Source organism: Dromaius novaehollandiae, chromosome W (genome assembly GCF_036370855.1).
Source record: "Dromaius novaehollandiae isolate bDroNov1 chromosome W, bDroNov1.hap1, whole genome shotgun sequence".
Taxonomy (NCBI): domain Eukaryota; kingdom Metazoa; phylum Chordata; class Aves; order Casuariiformes; family Dromaiidae; genus Dromaius; species Dromaius novaehollandiae.
Window position 1 is genome coordinate 34027587 of NC_088130.1, and position 19631 is coordinate 34047217.

Below are 19631 nucleotides of genomic sequence, written 5' to 3' on the forward strand. Positions count from 1 at the left end.
TTACTAAACATCCTGGAAGATGCTCTCTATTGCCTTTACTTTGATTTGCCAACATACATGAAACTATTTTTCATGCAGAAGTCCCATTCTGAGAACATGCTATTCATTCTTAGTATGCACTGCTGTGCCCCCACTACTGGAAGTTAGCATTGTCAGCTAACTTCATCGTCATTGCAGTGGTCTGTTTGCATGGTAGAGAAATAGTCTTGCTCCAACAGGACTGAAGATGTCATCATACTGCTTTATCCATCACTCTCACTTTTTATCTATAGTCCTGTGGTGCTACTGTAGCTGTTTTGTGCTGTCTGATGCATTCCTGTCTTTGTTTAGGTTCTTTTTCAGTTGAACAAAGTACAGTGTATGTATTGAATGGTTTGTCATTCAAGAATACTTTTTATCAAATAATGCTGGTTTAATTTTACTGATCTTTTTCGTATGTAAATTTTTTTTGGAGCACGGGAAGTAGGCTAATATGATATATTTTCAAAAGAGGGTCTTATAAAAGCAGGAATTCTGTTTCGAGTAACCGTATGAAGTACCTAAAAGATCATGGATGCTCCTTGACAGGTAATGTTAGCAAATGCTGAATATTATCTTTCTGTATACTTCATGTTAACAGCATCTCTGTTCTATAGCTTAACTTGTGTCCTGTTGTTTTCCATCTAGAGTTCCTAGTCTTGATAGTGTTTATAATTTATGCTGATATTTGGTCTTTTCTTGGAAGCCCTCAGTGAAGAAGGGAGGGGGAAAAAAGCCAATCAGATCACAGGATAGAGATGGTTGGAAGAGGGCAGCAGTGCAGGACCAGAGGAAAGGGAAGGCATAATGTGACAAGGTGGGATTGGGTAAATTAATAAACACAGGTGAATAGTTAACTAAGAATGAAGTCTTATACACTGTCTCTTTCTCTGTTCATATGTAAGGTATGTATAGCTATTCTACTAGAAAAGTTGAAGAAGACAGTAGGATCCTGCCTTGGATTGTCCTGTGGAGAACCGGTCTCTGGACTAGATTCAGAAAGGGTGAAGGAAGGACAGGGATGTTCCAATTTAGGCAAGGTGCCTGAAGAAAGTGAAGTTTCCCTCCTACCTCCCAGTTTCAAGCAGGCTTTTTTGGAAGAAGAAGGAAAGAGGATATGGGTGCACAGGCTGGTTGTGTTGTACCCAAACCCTCTTTCTTGCAATACCCCAGGTGTCCACAACAGGAAGAGTATCATGTCCTCTTTCACTTTCTGCTGAACTGTTTCAAATAAGTGTCTAAATCAAGGGCACTGACCCACAACTGTACATGAAGAGAAGGAAGCAAGAAATAAAGCTCTTTGCCTGTCCTGTTATGTAAGAGGAAATGTGAAGAACAGAGGATTATGACTGCTGTTCCTGAGATGATATTTAAGTAACAGCATTAGGCAGCAGGTAGCAGAGGCAATCCTGATAGTATTCTGAGTCCTTGTTTGAAGGAATATTTCAGTTTATTGTGTTCCTTGCATCTTAGCACTAGGGATATGATACCAGAATCTCAGTAATTAGTAGTGCCAGTTCAGGTGACTAATCTTGTAGAGGTCAGTGGTGCTGCTTGCACCAGAGTGCATTCATCACATTCATGGGCATTGCTCACTGTGAGAAGAGTTATGCAAATTATGGACCCTAGGTGGACAACATCAGATAGTTTTTAAAGCTCTTTAGAGGAGGCATTGCTTGTATACTGTGCCACAAAAAATGCAGGGAAAATGGAGAAGCCCATAGGCAAAGGAGGAAAACAGAAAGTGACAAGAATGTTAATAGCTGTGAGGCAGTCATATTTTCCTCTCTGAGTTTATATTTTAACATCTTTATTATAGAACTTAGATTCTCCTTCTTTTAATGCAAGTATACTGTCTTGCTATCATGCAGGATTTTTTGTTGTTTTTTTTATTTGGAATATTTTAAAAGTCAAATTGATATAGTATGAAATGCTCTCACTTGTAGTTTGGTTAGCAATGATGGCTTGTGACAATTATTACTAGAAAACATGCACTGTTTTCTTCTCGGATTGTATCTCCTTTTCCATTTCAAGAAAAATTAAACCACTTCTGACATGCCACCGATACAAGTATTTAGAGTGAGAGTTCACTTGTCTTTCAAGTTCTCAAAAGCATGTAAACTTTCCTGAAGCTGGTCATGATTGTTTTGCCCTGTAGTAGCTGCCTGTTACAGTATTCATTTCAGCAGACCAAGAAAATGTCATCTGGGCTGCTAGAAATCTGTATGAAGCTTCTGTATCCTATGTCTTCTCCTATGAATTTCAAAAACTCTATTAGATTTTAAAAATGCTGGCAAACGAGCTTTCTGAACTTACAGTGATGCTGGTAGGTGCTGCATTGCAATAAGTGTTCTGCACAGTGTTATTCTCTTTCTTGGTCACGTCAGCAATGCTCTGTGGAGACAGAGCGAAAGGAATTTGACTGTATAGAATTTTAAGCAGTTGGAAAAACACCTGCAGTCTCTCATGATGCAATGTGCAATTCATGTACTAAAATCAAAAGCAATAAAAAAAAATTTCATTTGAAACCTAGTTAATTTTTCTAATTCTGTATTGGTTTGCACCATGTTATGCTTTGGTTTCAGGATAGCAGTCTTAAACACTGCCCTGTTCGCTCCTGTTTGCTTGCTCCATTGCTTCGTGGATGTTGCGCGTTGGTAGGATGTTTTTACAAGCTGAATCTGTTGCCTTTACAGACTGTACTGACCACTGAGGGAGTGCTGTGCTTGGGGAAGGTTGGAGAGGGCAGCAATAGCAATGTCAGAATAAGTTACCCTTATGGAATATCGTTCAACATCAGACGAAATGTATTGTTTGAGGACTAAGATTAGGTTTTAAAGGTGCTTGGCTTCAGCTGTGAACGCTCATATTGCTGCTTATGCTGTCTTTCAACTTCTGTGAAAATTGCTGAAATTCAGAGCAAATGTAGCAACATTTAAAGTGAAGTTTTGAAGATCCTTTTTCCTTTCCCCTTTATTTGCAAGGAGATGACTTTTACCCCTTACTGTGCCCGTAGTTTTGTGTTCGCAGTAAAATGTGTATTGGGTGTGGGAGGGTATCTATTTTTCTTCCAGGCATAAGCATCCTTAGCTAAAATACTGTAGCTGAAAGATTGGCTTCTTGGAGGATGATCAAGCAAGCCTTTGGTTTAATCCTGGCATTCTTCATATTACTTAGCAGAAGTATGAAGATATAGGCAGCTGCAACCTTTAGGCTGCCTTTTTCACCAGGAAGGTTGGCTTTCGGATAGGTTTCTCGGTTGAGTCCTGAGGCAGGGTGAATCTTGGCCCTGCTCAAGTGATGCTGAGTGGCAATGGTTCCTGGTTAAATTTTGGGGAGGTCAGCACTGCACAAGTGAAACGAACACAAAAGCCAAGTACAGATATATCCTAGTGATTTTGTATCTGCAAAGGCAAGTTCTAGAAAGGGATGGTGAATTGACATGGTAGAGCAAGTTGCTAATAGCTATGTTGAACAGAAGTTGTAATTAGAAACTATTACTACAATAGTTTTTCAGTAAGATGGAGTTTTCCATACCTGAGTTTTTCATTATGGGTGCTGCTTAAGAGATATGGCTAGAATGCCGCAGACACACTTTCCTTTTTGATTTTGCTGAGGGGAAAAGTCATTTTTTTTATTCTTCTCTCTAGATAACTTTTCTTCCTTTGGTCCAGACAAATTTTTGCATATTCTGGTGCCTTTCTTAGTTTTAGAAAGTTCTGTGTTCTTACTTTATTGTCACTGCTTTCTTAAAAGTATTATTTCAAAAATAAATAAGGCGTTGCTTCATCTCAGAAGTTGATGATGCAGGTTAGTAGTCTAGCCTGATGTGGGTCTAAAACTGTTTCTTATGAGACGTTAACAAAAACAAAAAAAATGTTAGTGATCAAGTTTGTCTGTCTGTCATGTAAGTAGTTACCTTCAAAGATAATTAATAAATACGTCATTTGCTAAAAATTTGCTTCAGCTTCTGTTTGGATAGGTAGTCCTGTTAGGCAATAGACTTTTTTTGTGGTATTGATGCAAAGAGGTTTTCTTACAACTGCTTGCATCTCCGCATAGCTTGGTTAGGGTATGAGTTTTCCCTTATATTTTATTTTCTAGTTTAAGAAAAAGTAAGTTTTGTGAGAGAGCAGAGGCAGCGAGTTTGGAGAGAATGGCTAAGCTAGGATGCTTGTTTCTTTAATCCTTTCTTGCCACCAGTGTTAGCGTAAAATCATTTGAAAATGGAAGATGCTACTGCTAAGTTTTTTGAAAAGTCAGTTGAATGTCATAGTTTGAAAATGCTGACATATCAGTGTTACACTTTGTGTGAAAGAAAATTATTATTAGAAATGTTAAAAAAAATTGTGAAGGTTTGGACTGTGTAGGAAAAGCAAGGACACAGTCTGCACCCAGAAATATATGACAGCTAGTGATTTGCCTTGGCATAAACTTGTTCTATACTGGCCCTTAGGATCCAGTGATCTCGGCGCTAAAAAGCAAAATGTAATTTTTCTCTGTGATGTTTAAAAATAATGTTTTTTAATGCTGAAAATGGAACATCTGCTGTGTAAAATTTCCTGTATGGAGTGTGTTTTGCCTCAGGTTCCCCATCACTGTTGCTGTTGTTTCAAATCCATTAGATTTTTCAGAGGAAAGTTTTTGATACCCAGGCTGTTGCAGCTATTGGGGATTTAAGTATCACTTGTTATATATACAGTACTGCTTGTACTCTCTCAGCAATCTACAGTATCTTCATGGCAGAATATGCAGAACTTACTCATGTATTGCCAACTTACTCGTGTATTGCCCAATTTCCTACCTCCTTTGGAAACAAGTACTTTAGGTTTTGGGGTTAGATTACTGCCTTTTAGGGGTTGTGCCTCTGAGTCAAATTTCTGCTGAAGCTTGGGGTAGAAACTGACTTCTTGCAGTAAGAACATGTGATAAATTACATGGGTGCTGGTAGTCCTCAAGGCCTTCCACTATTAGTTATCCTGTGGCCAGTGACTGGGTAAGTACCCCACAGTTCAGTAGAAATGAAGTCACAGCTATTTATCTTATTTGTTTTTTCTATGTGCTGTAGACCTCTGAGAATATGTTCTGCACATAAGAGGGTGTGCAGGCAGCAACTGTAGCGTAGTTTCACATATCTGCATTAATTTGAATGGTTAGAGTTGAATTAAGCTCTACTGAATATACACTAGTCCTGTGTGCTTTGAACTCTCGAATGTACTTTTTATTAATGAATTTAAAACTTTTTAAGCATCTATGAACACTGCCATAGCATCTTGAGCTTTTGTAAATGTTTTAGCAAGGCCTTGTAAAAAATGGTATCTTTTCACTAGCTTTAAAATAACTTGCCAGTGCTCAGTTTGCCTTTTCCTGTTTCCTCCTTGTTCTGGTATAGTACTGTGGTATAAGAAAGGTTAGTAAGACCCGGTGAATGCTAGGACCTTTAAGTTTAATTTTTCTGGTTTTTTTTCTTTATTCTAAGTACAAATTAGCTGTTAATCTATGGTACTGATCCTGAATTGTCCTTCGTATATGGTATCATTAAGCCAGCCTAGATCAATTGTGGTGAACCTTACTATTTGCTCTTTCCTCTCATGCCTTGTAATTTCCTATGTTGTTCTCTCCCATCCCTCATGTTTCTAGCCACAGATTTTTTTTTTTTTTAATAATCTTATTTATTAATAGGAAGGTTGAATATTGACTTTGAAAAGCTTACGCTAACTCGTCAGATGTCGCTTTCAGTTGATACGCAGTCTGGTTGTGTTTCCCTGCTCATGTCCAGATCAGGTCAAGTTACTGTGAGAAGCAGAGGTGATGATGAGATAGGTGGCTCTTATTCTGCTGACCCTGCCAATAAGTCCAGGGGGGAATCCATTCCCAGGCCACTATTGTTGAGAGGTAATGCTGGCGAGATAAGGAGTTTGTCTGAACACTGAATATTGCATGATCCACATCTACTGGCAGGTTGATATTAGTGGAGTGCATAGATGGTAGCCAGCTGATGTCTTCATAAAGAAAAGATTTGGGATTTGAATGTGTATGTGTGTGGGGGGGCGTGTTTTAACATCTAACTTCAGAAGAAGGAAGCGTCACCATGGTTTGTTTCTTTCTGTCGTCTTTCAAAATCAGCAGATGCAGAGGACTAATTGAGGTGCTATCTATAGGAGTCAGTCTGTGGGTAGCTTCTTTCCTTTCCTCCACACTAGTCCAGTTTCACTGGTGTTAGCAACAGCAGGAAGAGCAGTGTTTTTTGCTTTGTTGTCGATTAAGTGTATTCTAGGGCAGAGGATGATCAATTTGCCACCTCTCCCTATGATTTGTGTGGGCAGTGATAGGCTAGATTTTGATCTCACCTTTTGGGTTTATTGTTTTGGATTTTGGCATTATCTTTCCTGAGACTTTTAAATGTTTGCAGTTCAAGTGAACATAATTTGAAATTACTATGCTCTCAATTCTCATTCTTGACTGACTGAATCCACTGCATCCATTTGTACATTTCCCATGTGTTTGGGCTGAGTTAACAATTGGTTTTAGGCGAAGCTAAAGTCTTTCCACTGTGACTTTTTTTTTAATTTTGTCTGGTTACGTTAGCCATTGTGTAATATCCTGCTATTTTCTAATTGCAGCCGATCAGATGATGATTCTGGGTCAGCATCAGGTTCTGGATCTGGTTCAAGCTCTGGAAGCAGTAGTGATGGAAGTAGCAGCCAGTCAGGTAGCAGTGACTCTGACTCTGGGTCCGAGTCAGGCAGTCAATCAGAATCGGAGTCTGACACATCTAGAGAGAAGAAACAAGTTCAAGCTAAGCCACCAAAAGTTGATGGATCTGAGGTAAAACAAAACATATAAATGAACCCTGTGGAGGAAAAAAAAAAATTACTGTGCAGTTAGTTTCAGGAGCAGTTTTTCATTTAAGAAAAGAATAAAGAAGATGAGGTAATAAAACTTTTTTACTTAGAATTTAACTTGGAAGGGTTAGTGAATGCACGTGCTTAGCTGTCATAACATTTTGTTATTGGCTAAGTTTTTCATAGATGAGTGCTTGTACTGATGCTCTTAAATTCTAGCATTTATAGGTATTTACAGTTAAGTACCTACCTAAAATGTATCGTTCAAAAGCACCTATTTACTTACTGCTTATTTCTGAAGATGAAGCCACACATTATGCTGTTATTTCTAAAATTTTATTTTTTAAGTTCTCTCTCTAATACTTATTTTCCTTGTATCACCAATAAACGGTGTTACAAAAATTCTAAGTTTACATACATTTGGCTTTCTGTATGGCAGAAGTCTAATAAATTTAGGAAAAAAATATTGTTTAGAAATCTTCTTAAATCCAGTGGATCACAATTACCTGAACTCTCCTCTGTTTCTCTGTGTAGTATGGGCTTTATTTGGATGTATAAATTAAAGGTAATAAAATATTAGTTACCATAAGATCCAGACTGTTACGAATTCTCTTTTGTGTTTTTGTTTATGTACTTCACTATTCCCAGATGAAGCAAAATTACTGGAAGATTATATCATCTGAGTGGCCTGCAACGATTTATCTGGACCACATTAACAATTTACTTTAAAAATATTTTACTTTAATAATACAGAGACTTGCACAACTGTTGTTTACAGTAAAAATTTTGTTGGCAATTCTTATATAGTGCTCTGCTCTGCAGAAATCTTGCTGCTTTAAACTACTATCTGATGTTACTAATGCATGCAGTATTTTATGGTGATTTTTTGTCACTGATAAAATTGAGATCAATCTCACTAGTGATGCTGCTAATGTTAAGAAATGTAAGTATGCGGTAAACTTTAAAGTTTCATTATTTTTAAATGAGTCTCATATCTGAATTCTGGTTCAGTTTTGGAAGTCCAGTCCAAGTATACTTGCCGTGCAGAGATCAGCAGTGCTCAAGAAGCAGCAGCAACAGCAACAAAAGGCAGCTTCATCAGACAGTGGTTCAGAAGAGGTGAATAACACATAATAAGTCAGTTTTTTAAAATGTGAACGTGTCTCATTGCCCCATATGTTGGAATAAAATTATGTAGAGCCAGATTGTATACTCTAAGTGTGTGTGTCAAAGTCTGGTTTAATCTATAAAAGTAATGTTCAAATAACAGACATGCTTATGAGGAAATGTAAAAATATCTTCAGTTGCATGTTTTCAGCTGAGTTGTGCCAGATTTATAGCAGTCTAGCTTATTTGGTGTTTTTAGTTAGGTAATATGATGTATGGACAAAATTTTTATGTCACACAGTACAGACTTCCGTTGTGTTTTTGGCTTCTATGTTTCATAAATACAGTTAAAAATGCTAAAAGACTTCTCAACTATTGTTTTTGTATAAAAGTAGTGTTTTTGTATAAAGGTAGTGCTGATGTTAGATATTTTAAAATCTAAACCATAGGCCAAAACAATGTTGACTTTGTGCAGTAGGAACATTTCTTAAGGACACTAGTGACTGTGAAATGAAATTTACTTACCTTTCATATCTCCTTCATTATAAAAATGAAGCGTCGTGGTCACAAATCTTTACTCATCACTCCAGAATTCTGTTTTGGTATGGTTTAGCTGTTCATCATCAAAACAAAGGACCCAATCATATATAGTTAAAATGTTAATATAAAACTTGGGAAGAATTATTTTTTTTTAACAGTTGTTTTTCAGGATAAAAATGATTTAATCTTAATCTCTATGAGATTGGTTTTAGGAAAATGTAGTTTTAAGAGGGTTCATCACTTTCTTTTCTTGTTTAGGACTGGAAAGAGAAGAAACATACATACTATTCTCAAACTTTTTTTAAACTAGTGTTTAAATGTGAGAGAATATGAAAGATGACAGAGCTCTGAAATGGCAGAAGATATTTGTTAGGCTTTCGGTAGAATTTCATCTCGATTTATTACCTTGCAGCAGTTAAAAATAATCAAGGTACCTATGTAAAGTATAGTCATGGTTTAAAGTCAGGCTTTTGGTGGTGGTTTCTAGAGTTCTGCTGGTATGGTATATTCATAGATGGATAAATACAAAAACATCACCAATCCTCATCTTATTCAGTATCATTAGGTACACTGAGGGGGATGAAGAAGATAAAACATGAAGAATATGATTCCAGTGTGAAAGGGGGAGATGAATTATCTTTTCAATACTAAAAATACTTCATTCTTTTTGTGATAATGAATCATGTATATTCTTTTCTTCATCTGCAGGACTCATCTAGTAGTGAAGATTCTGCAGATGACTCATCCAGTGAAACCAAGAAGAAAAAACATAAAGAGTAAGATATTTTTCCTAAATAATATCCCATCATATTTTGTCATGGTGGTGTATGCTCGTAATTACCCGTGCTTCATTTCTCCAGACTTGAAATACTTAAAAATTCACTTTTTAATTCATCTTTATCTTGTGCTTCTCAGTTTTGATTGATGCTTTGGAATATTCTTAAAGTAAAAAATCTCAAAAGAACATGTATGTCATATTTGCTTCTGAGCAAAAGAGCCTGTATTACCTACAGTGTTACTCAAAAACATTTATCAGCACTTTTACGTTAAAAATGTTCTTAGGTGCAGCATATTTTTGTGCTGAGGGTCCTCCCTAAAAATCATTGAAGAAATAGGATACCACTTCAGCAGGTTGTTTCGGATCAAATTTAAGTTGGAATCCCATAGGTTGTGCCAATTCTTTTTGATTCTTCTCTCTGAACTGTTTAGAAGTCTTTACGTGTCTGATAGTAATTAGCTTTTTTGACTATCCAAGAAAGCTTAATTGAAGCTGAGCTGCTGTTAAGCTGTAGATCAAGAAGTTTGTGAAAAGGATTATACTTTGTCTTCATGATAACGAAAGGAGAATAGACTCTGACCTGTGTTTTTATGAATGGTGTATAGCAACTGAGCTGTACTCTCATACCTTTTTCTTCCAATTAGTGAGTCATCTCAATATTCAGAGTTGCCAGTATAAAGTCTTTGAGAAGTGTTAATCGAAGGATAAAATGCAAAAAAGGTTAACTATGCAAAATGGTGCCTCTCTAGTGATGAGTTATTTGCAGTCCTGTGTTACTTAAGAATCTGGTTACACCTAGTAACATACTCTGTTACAGGAAAGACATGTAAGTTTAGAAACTAGTAACCAAATAAACTCATATATTCAATACTTGAATTTTGTTTTCTGACTATTTGGAACAAGTATGTTTGCAATTGTCTGATATGCAGATCAGAGATTTCTTGTTCTATAATGTGGCACAGGATCAAGCCCTAGAAAGTGGTGTTTTATATCTGTTGTCTATATCATCAAATAAATGCAGCTAGCAGATTTGCATTTTTTTTAACTTACTGCATGCAGAAAAAGTATTTTAATAAGACAAATGGTGCTGTAGCACTGGTCAGTATATGTATGTGTCTTAGAACAATGAAAATGTAATTTCTTCCAGAACCAATGCATGTTTAAGTGGGGGATGGGGGGAAGGGGATGTCAAAACACTGATTCCTAAGCTTCCTGATTTGAAATTTAATGAAGAAGTCTTTGAGTGATAATCCACCTCTGAAGAACATTAGTACTGTTGTAGGGCTTTGGTCAAGGAGCCCTAAACCTCATAATAAATCATAGTATAAAGATGTAGTAACCTTTCAAGAATTTGCGCCAGACTTCCCCCTGCACTGCTTTGGTTGCAAAGCTATTAAGATTAAATTTGCCTGTACAAAGTCATTTGCCTGTACAAACTCAGAATCTGAAACAAGATGCTGTTGACTGGTGGGTGCATCTTTCCTGTTGTAAAGTAGAAGATCTCAGCTAAGCAGGAGTAAGGAGGTACTGCCTTTCAAGAGTCACAAGCTGTTTACTTGTCGTATCTTGCCTGTTTGTGAAACACTGATTTGAGAACTCAGTGGGAGCTCTTGGGAGCCAATGCCTCTCACAAATTGCTGCAGTTCGAGTCTTTCTGTGTGCTTCTCAAATCTGCTTCTGCATTATTCTTGGTTCCTGTGGCAAAGTTGCCAATTCTTCACATGAGGCGAAGGGTAATATAGCTATTAGAGAATATTGGACTCTCCAGAATATAATGTTACAGTATTTTATGATTTGAGCATGGGTAAGCGATAGTAAATGCAGATCTTTCCAGTTAAAGTCTTGTGAAGTACTAGGGTTTTTTTAATGTCAGTCTTTATTTTGCATGTTAATTCACTTCTGTAATTTGTGTAGCAATTCAGATTTTTGTTTTGCATTTTTCTTTTTAAATCTACCTCTTGATAATAGAAAATTTAATGGCTCCAAAGGGAGTTGAATTAGATATTTTTACTTGTTAATTATCTGTTCATGATAATTTTCTGTCCTTTCAGTTGATGCTGAAATAGAAATTCTCTAACAGTTATTTCTGTTAAGAAGGTTGAGATTATAGCAGCAAACATGTAGATGAATACCTTATACAAAAACCAATGTGAGTTATTGTTTTCTTTCACTACGTACAGTGAAGATTGGCAAATGTCTGGGTCAGGGTCAGTATCAGGAACTGGCTCCGATTCTGAATCAGAGGAAGACAGGGAGAAAAGCAGTTGTGAAGAGAGTGAATCCGACTATGAGCCAAAAAACAAGGTCAAAAGCCGGAAACCTCCAAGCAGGTAAGAAGTCTTGCATTTTGGATAGTCCGGTGCTATTTCTAATAAATAACTTGAGCATTGTACTACTATACATGCAAACGAAAATGTAAATATTTATTACAGAAATTGAAGAATTTTCTTTTAACTACAGAACATATCATACCAATGTGTTGTAGTGAATGCCTCTTTCCTGTGGGCTGTAACTGAAAGTGGCATAACTGAACAGTCATGAAATATGCATATTTAGAAACAAATACAGATGATTTGTGGTTTTCCATGTTGAAACACCATTGTTTTGTCATATCTTATTGTCTTAAGAATTAAGCCAAAAAGTGGCAAAAAGAGTGCAGGACAGAAAAAGAGGCAGCTTGATTCATCGGATGATGATGATGACGATGATGACGATGATTATGATAAGAGAGGATCTCGTCGCCAGGCAACAGTCAACGTTAGTTATAAAGAAGCTGAAGAAACTAAGACAGATTCTGATGACTTGCTGGAAGTCTGTGGAGAAGATGTCCCGCAACCTGAAGAAGATGAATTTGAAACTATAGAGAAGTTTATGGATAGTCGAATTGGCAGAAAAGGAGGTATTTTTTATCTGTGTCCTTAAGATACTGAAATGAGTTTTGGTACAGCTTCAGCAATTGTTCTCAGCTCTAGGTCACCTGCGGTGTTTGTAAACAGTGATAAATTTAAAAATACCAGCAAGTCATCTTGTATTGTTTTTTACCCTGATAAGGAGGCTGTTTTTTAAAGTCTCTTTTGAAGCCATATAAAGTAAAGCATAGAACTTAAATAACTGAATAATGCAAAAAGAAATTAGATGAGTGGCAGATAGCTCTGTATTGCATAAATACACACCATGTTGCTACAGCACTGTCTGTACACTTTCTGATACCTGATAGGTATAAATTGTATACATTGGGAGGGGAGAAAGTGGACTAGATAGGACAGCTAACCAGTAACCTGAGCTCTGAAGGATGGTGTCAGGAAGGCTGAACCATTGAGACTGTGGTTTCGATTATTTCTGTGTAAATTGTCTCAATACATTACAAACAAATGGTGGAATGGCTACAAAGTGTGTCTAAAATTTCAGTGGTGCTCTTGCATGTGAACTTCTAAAAGTTTTTTTTTTTGTGAATGATGGTAAGGGTGTCACGTTTCCAGCAGCAAAGGGTTGCAGTGCCCGGCAGTTCTCTGTATGTGTTTTAGCCTGCAAATTAGGGTTCTAACTATAGAAGATCTGGGCCCCTTACACTTCAGAGCTACCTTTCTCCAATAATTATAACCAATCTCTAGAGTTTCTGACCCATCTTGGAGTTTGCATTGTCTTTTCTCAACTTTCTTCTCCCCCTATGCAGTCCTAAATTCCAGTCTATCCTAAAGTCTCTTACTCCAATGCACAGCGTCACCGCTGTTCAAAACCTCTTGGACCAGGCTTGTTATATTTTGCTTCTCCAGATGTTACTGCTGTTTGTGTTGTCCTTTGTTGTTGCCACACTCTGTTGCCATATCTGGCCCCTGCAGCTGATTGAGTCCAGTTCTTTACCTGGCCCTCCTCACAGAAATGAGCCTGTTCCCTGATGCTAGTATGCTTCAGCTGGGATGCAGTCTGTGTTTAATTAAAAATTTCCTCAGATAAGATTCCAAGGGCAGAAGAAAAAAAATGTAGTAAAACATGCCTAGGAAGAAATAGATTTATAGCATCCCTAATAACAGGTTATTGAGGTCTCAGGGCTGATCAAGCATAAAATCAGATGTCTAATGTACATTCAGAGATGAGAAGGATGTAGCGGGGAAGACAGCAAGTAATGTTAACGGAGCATTCCTTGGGGATTGCTAGAGAAACTAGGAATACTAAGAAAATTCTAGTAAGAAAAGATGCGATATTAGAGGTTAGATACAGAGGTGTTTTGGTTACTTTTTTGATTTTTTTTTTCTTTTGACTTCTTGTGCGTGTGTTAGCATATCTATATCATAATTGTTCAAATAAGAGTAATTACATGAGAGCTGTAGATATAATTCATTTAAAAGCATCACTGCTTTCTACAGCACATTTCTTATTGGTTAATTAATGGCAGTGCACACTTAATTAAGGTTTATGGTATGGTTTCCTTCTCAGCCACAGGTGCTGCAACCACCATCTATGCAGTCGAGGCAGATGGCGATCCAAATGCTGGGTTTGAAAAGTCCAAGGAGCCAGGAGAAGTACAATATCTTATTAAATGGAAAGGCTGGTCCCACATCCATAATACTTGGGAAACTGAGGAAACGCTGAAGCAACAAAATGTTAAAGGAATGAAGAAACTGGACAATTATAAGAAAAAGGATCAGGAAACAAAACGATGGTGAATATTTTTATAACTATTTCTATGTTATATATTTTTATAACAGTATAGATGTTTTATTGTGTTTCTGTGAGACCTGTTACCTCTTTGTGAGGGCATGATTTCAAGTGTCAATACAACAAGAAGACAAAAACTTAAAAATAAATAAATAAATAAATTAAGGCCTCCCTAAAACCTTACGATCCTGTAGGATTCTGAGCATGCAGACTTTTTTGTTGAGCAGGTGAGAATACTTATGCATCATGTAAAATTGGACCTCTAAGTAAGCAGCTTCTGCACCTAAATTTTTGTGTGTCTGTTATAAATGAAGTTTGCACAAGATGGGTGTTTTAAAAAATAAATAAAGGGGGAAAAAAAAGTCTTACCTCTTTTACTAGTTTTGTAGTTATGTTTTGATCAGAGTTCTTCAGGAATCAATGCAGAGAGCATTTTGCCAAGTATTTAGTTTTCTTGGCTCAAACTTCTCTCAAAGCCTAAGAGCCAAGAACTGAAGAAATCTCTACATTTTAATGCTGTGTTTTTGATGTTCAATTTGATTAAAATATTAAAATCCTCTATGAACACTGGTGGGATTTTTAGAGACTCTTACTCGTAAGATGGAGTCTTATAGAGTGAGCCATCCCTGATGATGTTCCGTGAAAATATCCTGTGAAGTACACTGTGCACTGTTGAGAATAGATGTTCTGATTTATCTGCATGATTAGTACAAGCTGTAGGGTCTTGTGATATGCTTTCTCAGTCATTAATGATGAGGCACGTAGGCCAGATAGAACACTTTTATATCAGGAATTTCTGAGTTGTAGCCGCTTCAAAGAAGTTCTCTAAGAAGCATTCCTGTGGTGCTTACGTTCAGAGCTTTAGAGTTGCCAAATTTTCTTAGTTTTAGAACTACACAATGTAATAAGTACTGTAAATAAATTCCCATTTCAGGCTGAAAAATGCTTCTCCAGAAGATGTGGAATATTATAACTGCCAGCAGGAACTTACAGATGATCTACATAAACAATATCAAATAGTGGAAAGAATAATTGGTATGTGACAAACTTGCAGACAGAAAATAGTGTTGAGAATATTACATGGTTATTGCTTGTATATTGCATTTGTAGTTTAAATTTAGAGTATTGATATGACTAACATTTTAATGCAAAACAAAACTTCTGATAAAAAGTTGTCCTACTTTCTTTGTTGTGAAACTAATTTAAGTTGTCTTATGTAAAATGAGTGTTTTCTTAAAATACAGACGGAAAATACTGATCTGATATCTCTGATGCATTTCTGCAGCTCATTCAAATCAGAAATCAGCAGCTGGATATCCAGATTACTATTGCAAATGGCAGGGTCTGCCTTATTCAGAATGTAGCTGGGAAGATGGTGCTCTCATTGCTAAAAAATTTCAGGCCCGCATTGATGAGTATTTTAGCAGAAATCAATCCAAGACCACTCCCTTTAAGGACTGCAAGGTGAGTGTGTAATTGTAATGGGTTTATAGTCAGTTGTGATAGTAAAAGTGTGAAAGTATTTTATGCATCTGGAAATAACATGCATATTATATATTATTTTGTATGTTGCTCAGAGTAATATTAATGAGGGGTGTGTGTGTGTATAGAGAGAGAGAGACAGTGAGTATCGCTGCTGAGAATAGCTTTTTGTAGATGTTTGTCCCTTGCTTTTTTTACTGGCGTTCGTAGATGGAGTTTAGTTTCATTTGTTTTAAGAGTAATCTCTGTGAATGCGTTAATATCATTCCTGTCGTGGAATTTAGAGCAGCAATCAAACTAATTTCAGGTGTTGCTCTATGGCCTAATTGTCTGTGATGGATAAAGACTAGATACGGTGACCCAACAGATTTCTGCTACTATGTTCTTTCTGTAGGAAAACATTTTGGTAACTTCTGTTAGTGGTAGGACTGATGCTCAATTTCCTTTTGACAGGTTCTAAAACAGAGGCCAAGGTTTGTTGCACTAAAGAAGCAACCACCTTATATTGGAGGGCATGAGAGTTTAGAATTAAGAGATTATCAGTTAAATGGACTGAACTGGCTTGCTCACTCATGGTGCAAGTAAGTATAGTCTGAATTTTGCTGTTTGCCAGTTGTAAGATTGTATGTTAAAACAAAGCACACCTCTGAAAGATCAATATTAGTTTTATAATTTTAAAGTAGGCATGCAAGGAATATGTGCAAGCTTTTTGTTAAACATACTTGAAAAATAAGTAGTATGCTAAAATGTGTTATGTGGTTTTTGAAATTGCTTCTAACTGTATCAAAAGAGACTTCAAGATTTACAGTTGCAAAGTCTTGAAAATTTGTATGAGTGTTTTTATGCTCAAAAATAATAATTTATTCTTGTCCATTTTGCTCTTTCTTTTTTTTAGAGGGAATAGTTGTATTCTTGCGGATGAAATGGGTCTGGGTAAAACAATACAAACAATTTCTTTTCTGAACTACCTGTTTCATGAACATCAACTGTATGGACCTTTCTTGCTGGTCGTGCCACTTTCTACCTTGACATCTTGGCAAAGAGAGATTCAGACTTGGGCTCCTCAGATGAATGCTGTGGTTTACTTAGGAGATATAACTAGCAGAAATATGGTGAGTATTTCTTTGCATCATTGAAAAAGCTTATCGGTAAACAAGACTTATTTCATGCTCTTGTCTTCTGTTACTCTTCAGTATTTTTGGTTAGGAATGAGAAAATACCGATTTGAAAACAGTGTGTGTCATTAGAAAGAAAAGTGAAAGCTTAGATTTTGATCTAATATAAACATGATTGCCTTCCTGCTAACTAATAGAAAGGATTAAAAATGCAAACTTGCATTTGAAAAATAAAATGTGTTTTGCCATGGAATTATTTAGGTGCTTAAAAAAAAAAGTAAGACCACCATAATCTTAATTTGGTTTTGTGAAGGAGGGATGTAAGTAACCTCATCCATTAAAGTAAAAAAAAATGTTTTACAGAAACTTTTTGCTATTTCTTCATAAGTTTAAAAAAAAATCTTGGGGCCTTAGAGAGCTTGGACTTGCAGTCCTGCATATGTTAGTGTGCTGTGCTTCTGTTTGGTGATCAAGTTATTGTGTGTCAGTTAACAATTAATATTGCTGTAGTGCTTGAAATCATCCCAATCAATAAGACTGTGTTTCTATAGCCTACAGTTCACTTAATTCTCTTTGTAGATAAGAACTCATGAATGGATGCATCCACAGACCAAGCGATTAAAATTTAATATACTTCTAACAACTTATGAAATCTTGCTGAAGGATAAGGTAATTGCACTTACTTCTTCAGGGAGATGCAATCACTTGTCCAGTGCAGAACTCCTTTACGGTTACGCATGTTTGGGTTCTGGATCATTAAATGCATGGGGAATTTGACAGCTTTGCTTTCAGAAGTAGGACAGTAGAGTTTTCTTTAAGCGCTTTCAGATTTTCTGTCTATGTGGTGAGGCTTTCTGCCCCTGCCCCCCCTTCCATTTCATTGAGTGGGTGACACTTTTTTTCTTCAGTTTGTTTGGGCTTCTCATTACTGTAGTAATCAATTTCCATCTTGAAGCACTCTCCTTCCTTATAGACCATCATCAAGGAACTGAAAAAGCAAACCAGCCCTCCAGCCCTGACATCTGTGATTTAGAACTCTGAAATCCCATATGTTTTGTATTTGTATAGCAGTCTCCATGATGGTCACACACAGTTATCATTACAGCTTCCAATAGTGTACCAAAAGTTTTGCAGAAAGCCAATGAGCAAAACGTTTTTACTTTTTGTTGTTGTTGTTGTTTGTACATGTTGGGAAGAAGGTCAATAGTCATTTCTTTCTGTCACGTGGAAATTAATATAGATCAGCTTTTTGGCCTTTTTTCCTTTTAAACTTAGTGTGTACTTTCTTGGGATGCTCGCATAGCCTTTTTTTGAATCCAGCAAATTTAGGTGCCTAGACACGTAGGTGTCCATACTTTGTTAAAATAAAGTGATGGTATTTGTAGCCTGATATAAAATGCCAGAAATTACATAATATGCTTATTAGTATAATGTTTTCTCTCCCCCCTCCCTACCTCCATTTCTTTTAAGTCGTTCCTTGGTGGTCTGAATTGGGCATTTATAGGAGTTGATGAAGCTCATCGTTTAAAAAATGACGATTCCCTTCTGTACAAGACTTTAATAGACTTTAAGTCTAACCATCGTCTTCTTATTACTGGAACCCCTCTGCAAAACTCCCTCAAAGAGCTTTGGTCTTTGCTCCACTTCATCATGCCAGAAAAGTAAGAAAGAGTTTTACATGATCTGTGTTAATAATTTTTTCTGAAGTTTCTTACTGTGGAATATTGTAGTGATTGAGAGAATCACATAAAATATTTTAAATATTTTGTATAAAGCAGGTACACACATCTTTCATGCTGCTCTTGATAAATAGTTCTAGTAGCAATTGTTACTTTTTTCTGTTTTACCAGTCCACAAAAAAGATGGAGCGATGTATGGGTCAGAGTCCTGAAAAGATGCTTTGTCGTAGTCTAAAAGGGAGACCAGATGGATTTACTCTGGAGGAATAGAATGGGGTTGAGGATATCTTCTTTTCTCTGTTAGTGTCGTTAATGAAAGCAAGTTTGTACCAAGATACCCGATACCCAGTAGTTCAATCGCATAGATAGTTTGCCCATGTGGTTTGTGTACAATAGGTTTACTTTATTGACCTTATGTTGTGTTGACCTTATGTTTATGTCTAGGGTAAATGAGAACTCTAAGCACATGTTCTTATCAGGTATCTTGTAAAAGCAAAGCATCACAGCTCCAGTTAGTTTGGGAGCTATGCTTTGCATTGACTTCTTCAGAACTTTACAAGCACAACTAATAAAGTTGTTATCTAGCACGCATTCTTCATCTGGTACAAGTCCTTTCTCTTAGTCTGTTAGCACATATCAGGAGGTAATCACCTTTCAGCTGTTCCATACAAGCTGCAAAAAGTATGTGAAGTGGTCTGTTCTCATGTGCTCTTTTCCAGCCATGCAGCTATTTTTCATGTGACTCTTAATAAATACAATAGAATTTCTGCAACCATCTGTCAGGGTTTCCTTGCAGACAAGGTAAAATGTCGAGTTTCCACTGGGGAAATTCAAATTCAGTAGTTTAGTTCTAATTCTGCAAAAGTGTTTGGAAACTTCTATATTTCTATTTACAGGGAGAGTACTTTAAATTTCTTGCAAGATGAAAATGAAATGGAGGGACTGGGGAAGAAGTCCATATGTGTGTGTGTATATGTGGTATATTTATGGGCTTCGTGTGTTTGTGTTCTGTTTCTCCTTGACTGTTGCTTCTTCAGATCATTCACACTACATCACTGTTTTCATAGTGATTCTCGTAGTGACTCATTCTCTTATGCTGAAGGTTTTCTTCCTGGGAAGATTTTGAAGAGGAGCATGGCAAAGGCAGAGAGTTTGGTTATGCAAGTCTTCACAAAGAACTTGAACCATTTCTACTGAGAAGAGTTAAAAAAGATGTAGAAAAGTCTTTACCTGCTAAGGTTGAACAAATTTTGAGGATGGAAATGAGTGCATTGCAGAAGCAATATTACAAGTAAGAAATGACATTATTTAAATCCTGCTTTTTTAAATAATACAGCTACCTGCAAATTACTGAAGTTTAATATTTTTTGTGATACGATTGAGCTTCAGGTGAAGCAAGAAAAAGTAAAAA

The 19631-nt window shown here is 36.5% G+C and overlaps 1 protein-coding gene across 4 annotated transcripts in view; it reads left to right on the forward strand.

The window, feature by feature from the left end:
* LOC112980263 (chromodomain-helicase-DNA-binding protein 1) overlaps positions 1-19631 on the forward strand; it is a 51769-nt gene that overhangs the window by 8769 nt on the left and 23369 nt on the right. For all 4 annotated transcript variants that reach the window (XM_064500581.1, XM_064500580.1, XM_064500584.1 and 1 more), the window contains exons 3-15: positions 6642-6846; positions 7875-7982; positions 9219-9286; positions 11469-11618; positions 11916-12187; positions 13723-13948; positions 14879-14979; positions 15230-15408; positions 15880-16007; positions 16322-16538; positions 17121-17210; positions 18012-18202; positions 19323-19511. In XM_064500581.1, the coding sequence (XP_064356651.1) occupies positions 6642-6846; positions 7875-7982; positions 9219-9286; positions 11469-11618; positions 11916-12187; positions 13723-13948; positions 14879-14979; positions 15230-15408; positions 15880-16007; positions 16322-16538; positions 17121-17210; positions 18012-18202; positions 19323-19511 (2124 nt within the window). The remainder of the gene's footprint in view (positions 1-6641; positions 6847-7874; positions 7983-9218; positions 9287-11468; positions 11619-11915; positions 12188-13722; positions 13949-14878; positions 14980-15229; positions 15409-15879; positions 16008-16321; positions 16539-17120; positions 17211-18011; positions 18203-19322; positions 19512-19631) is intronic.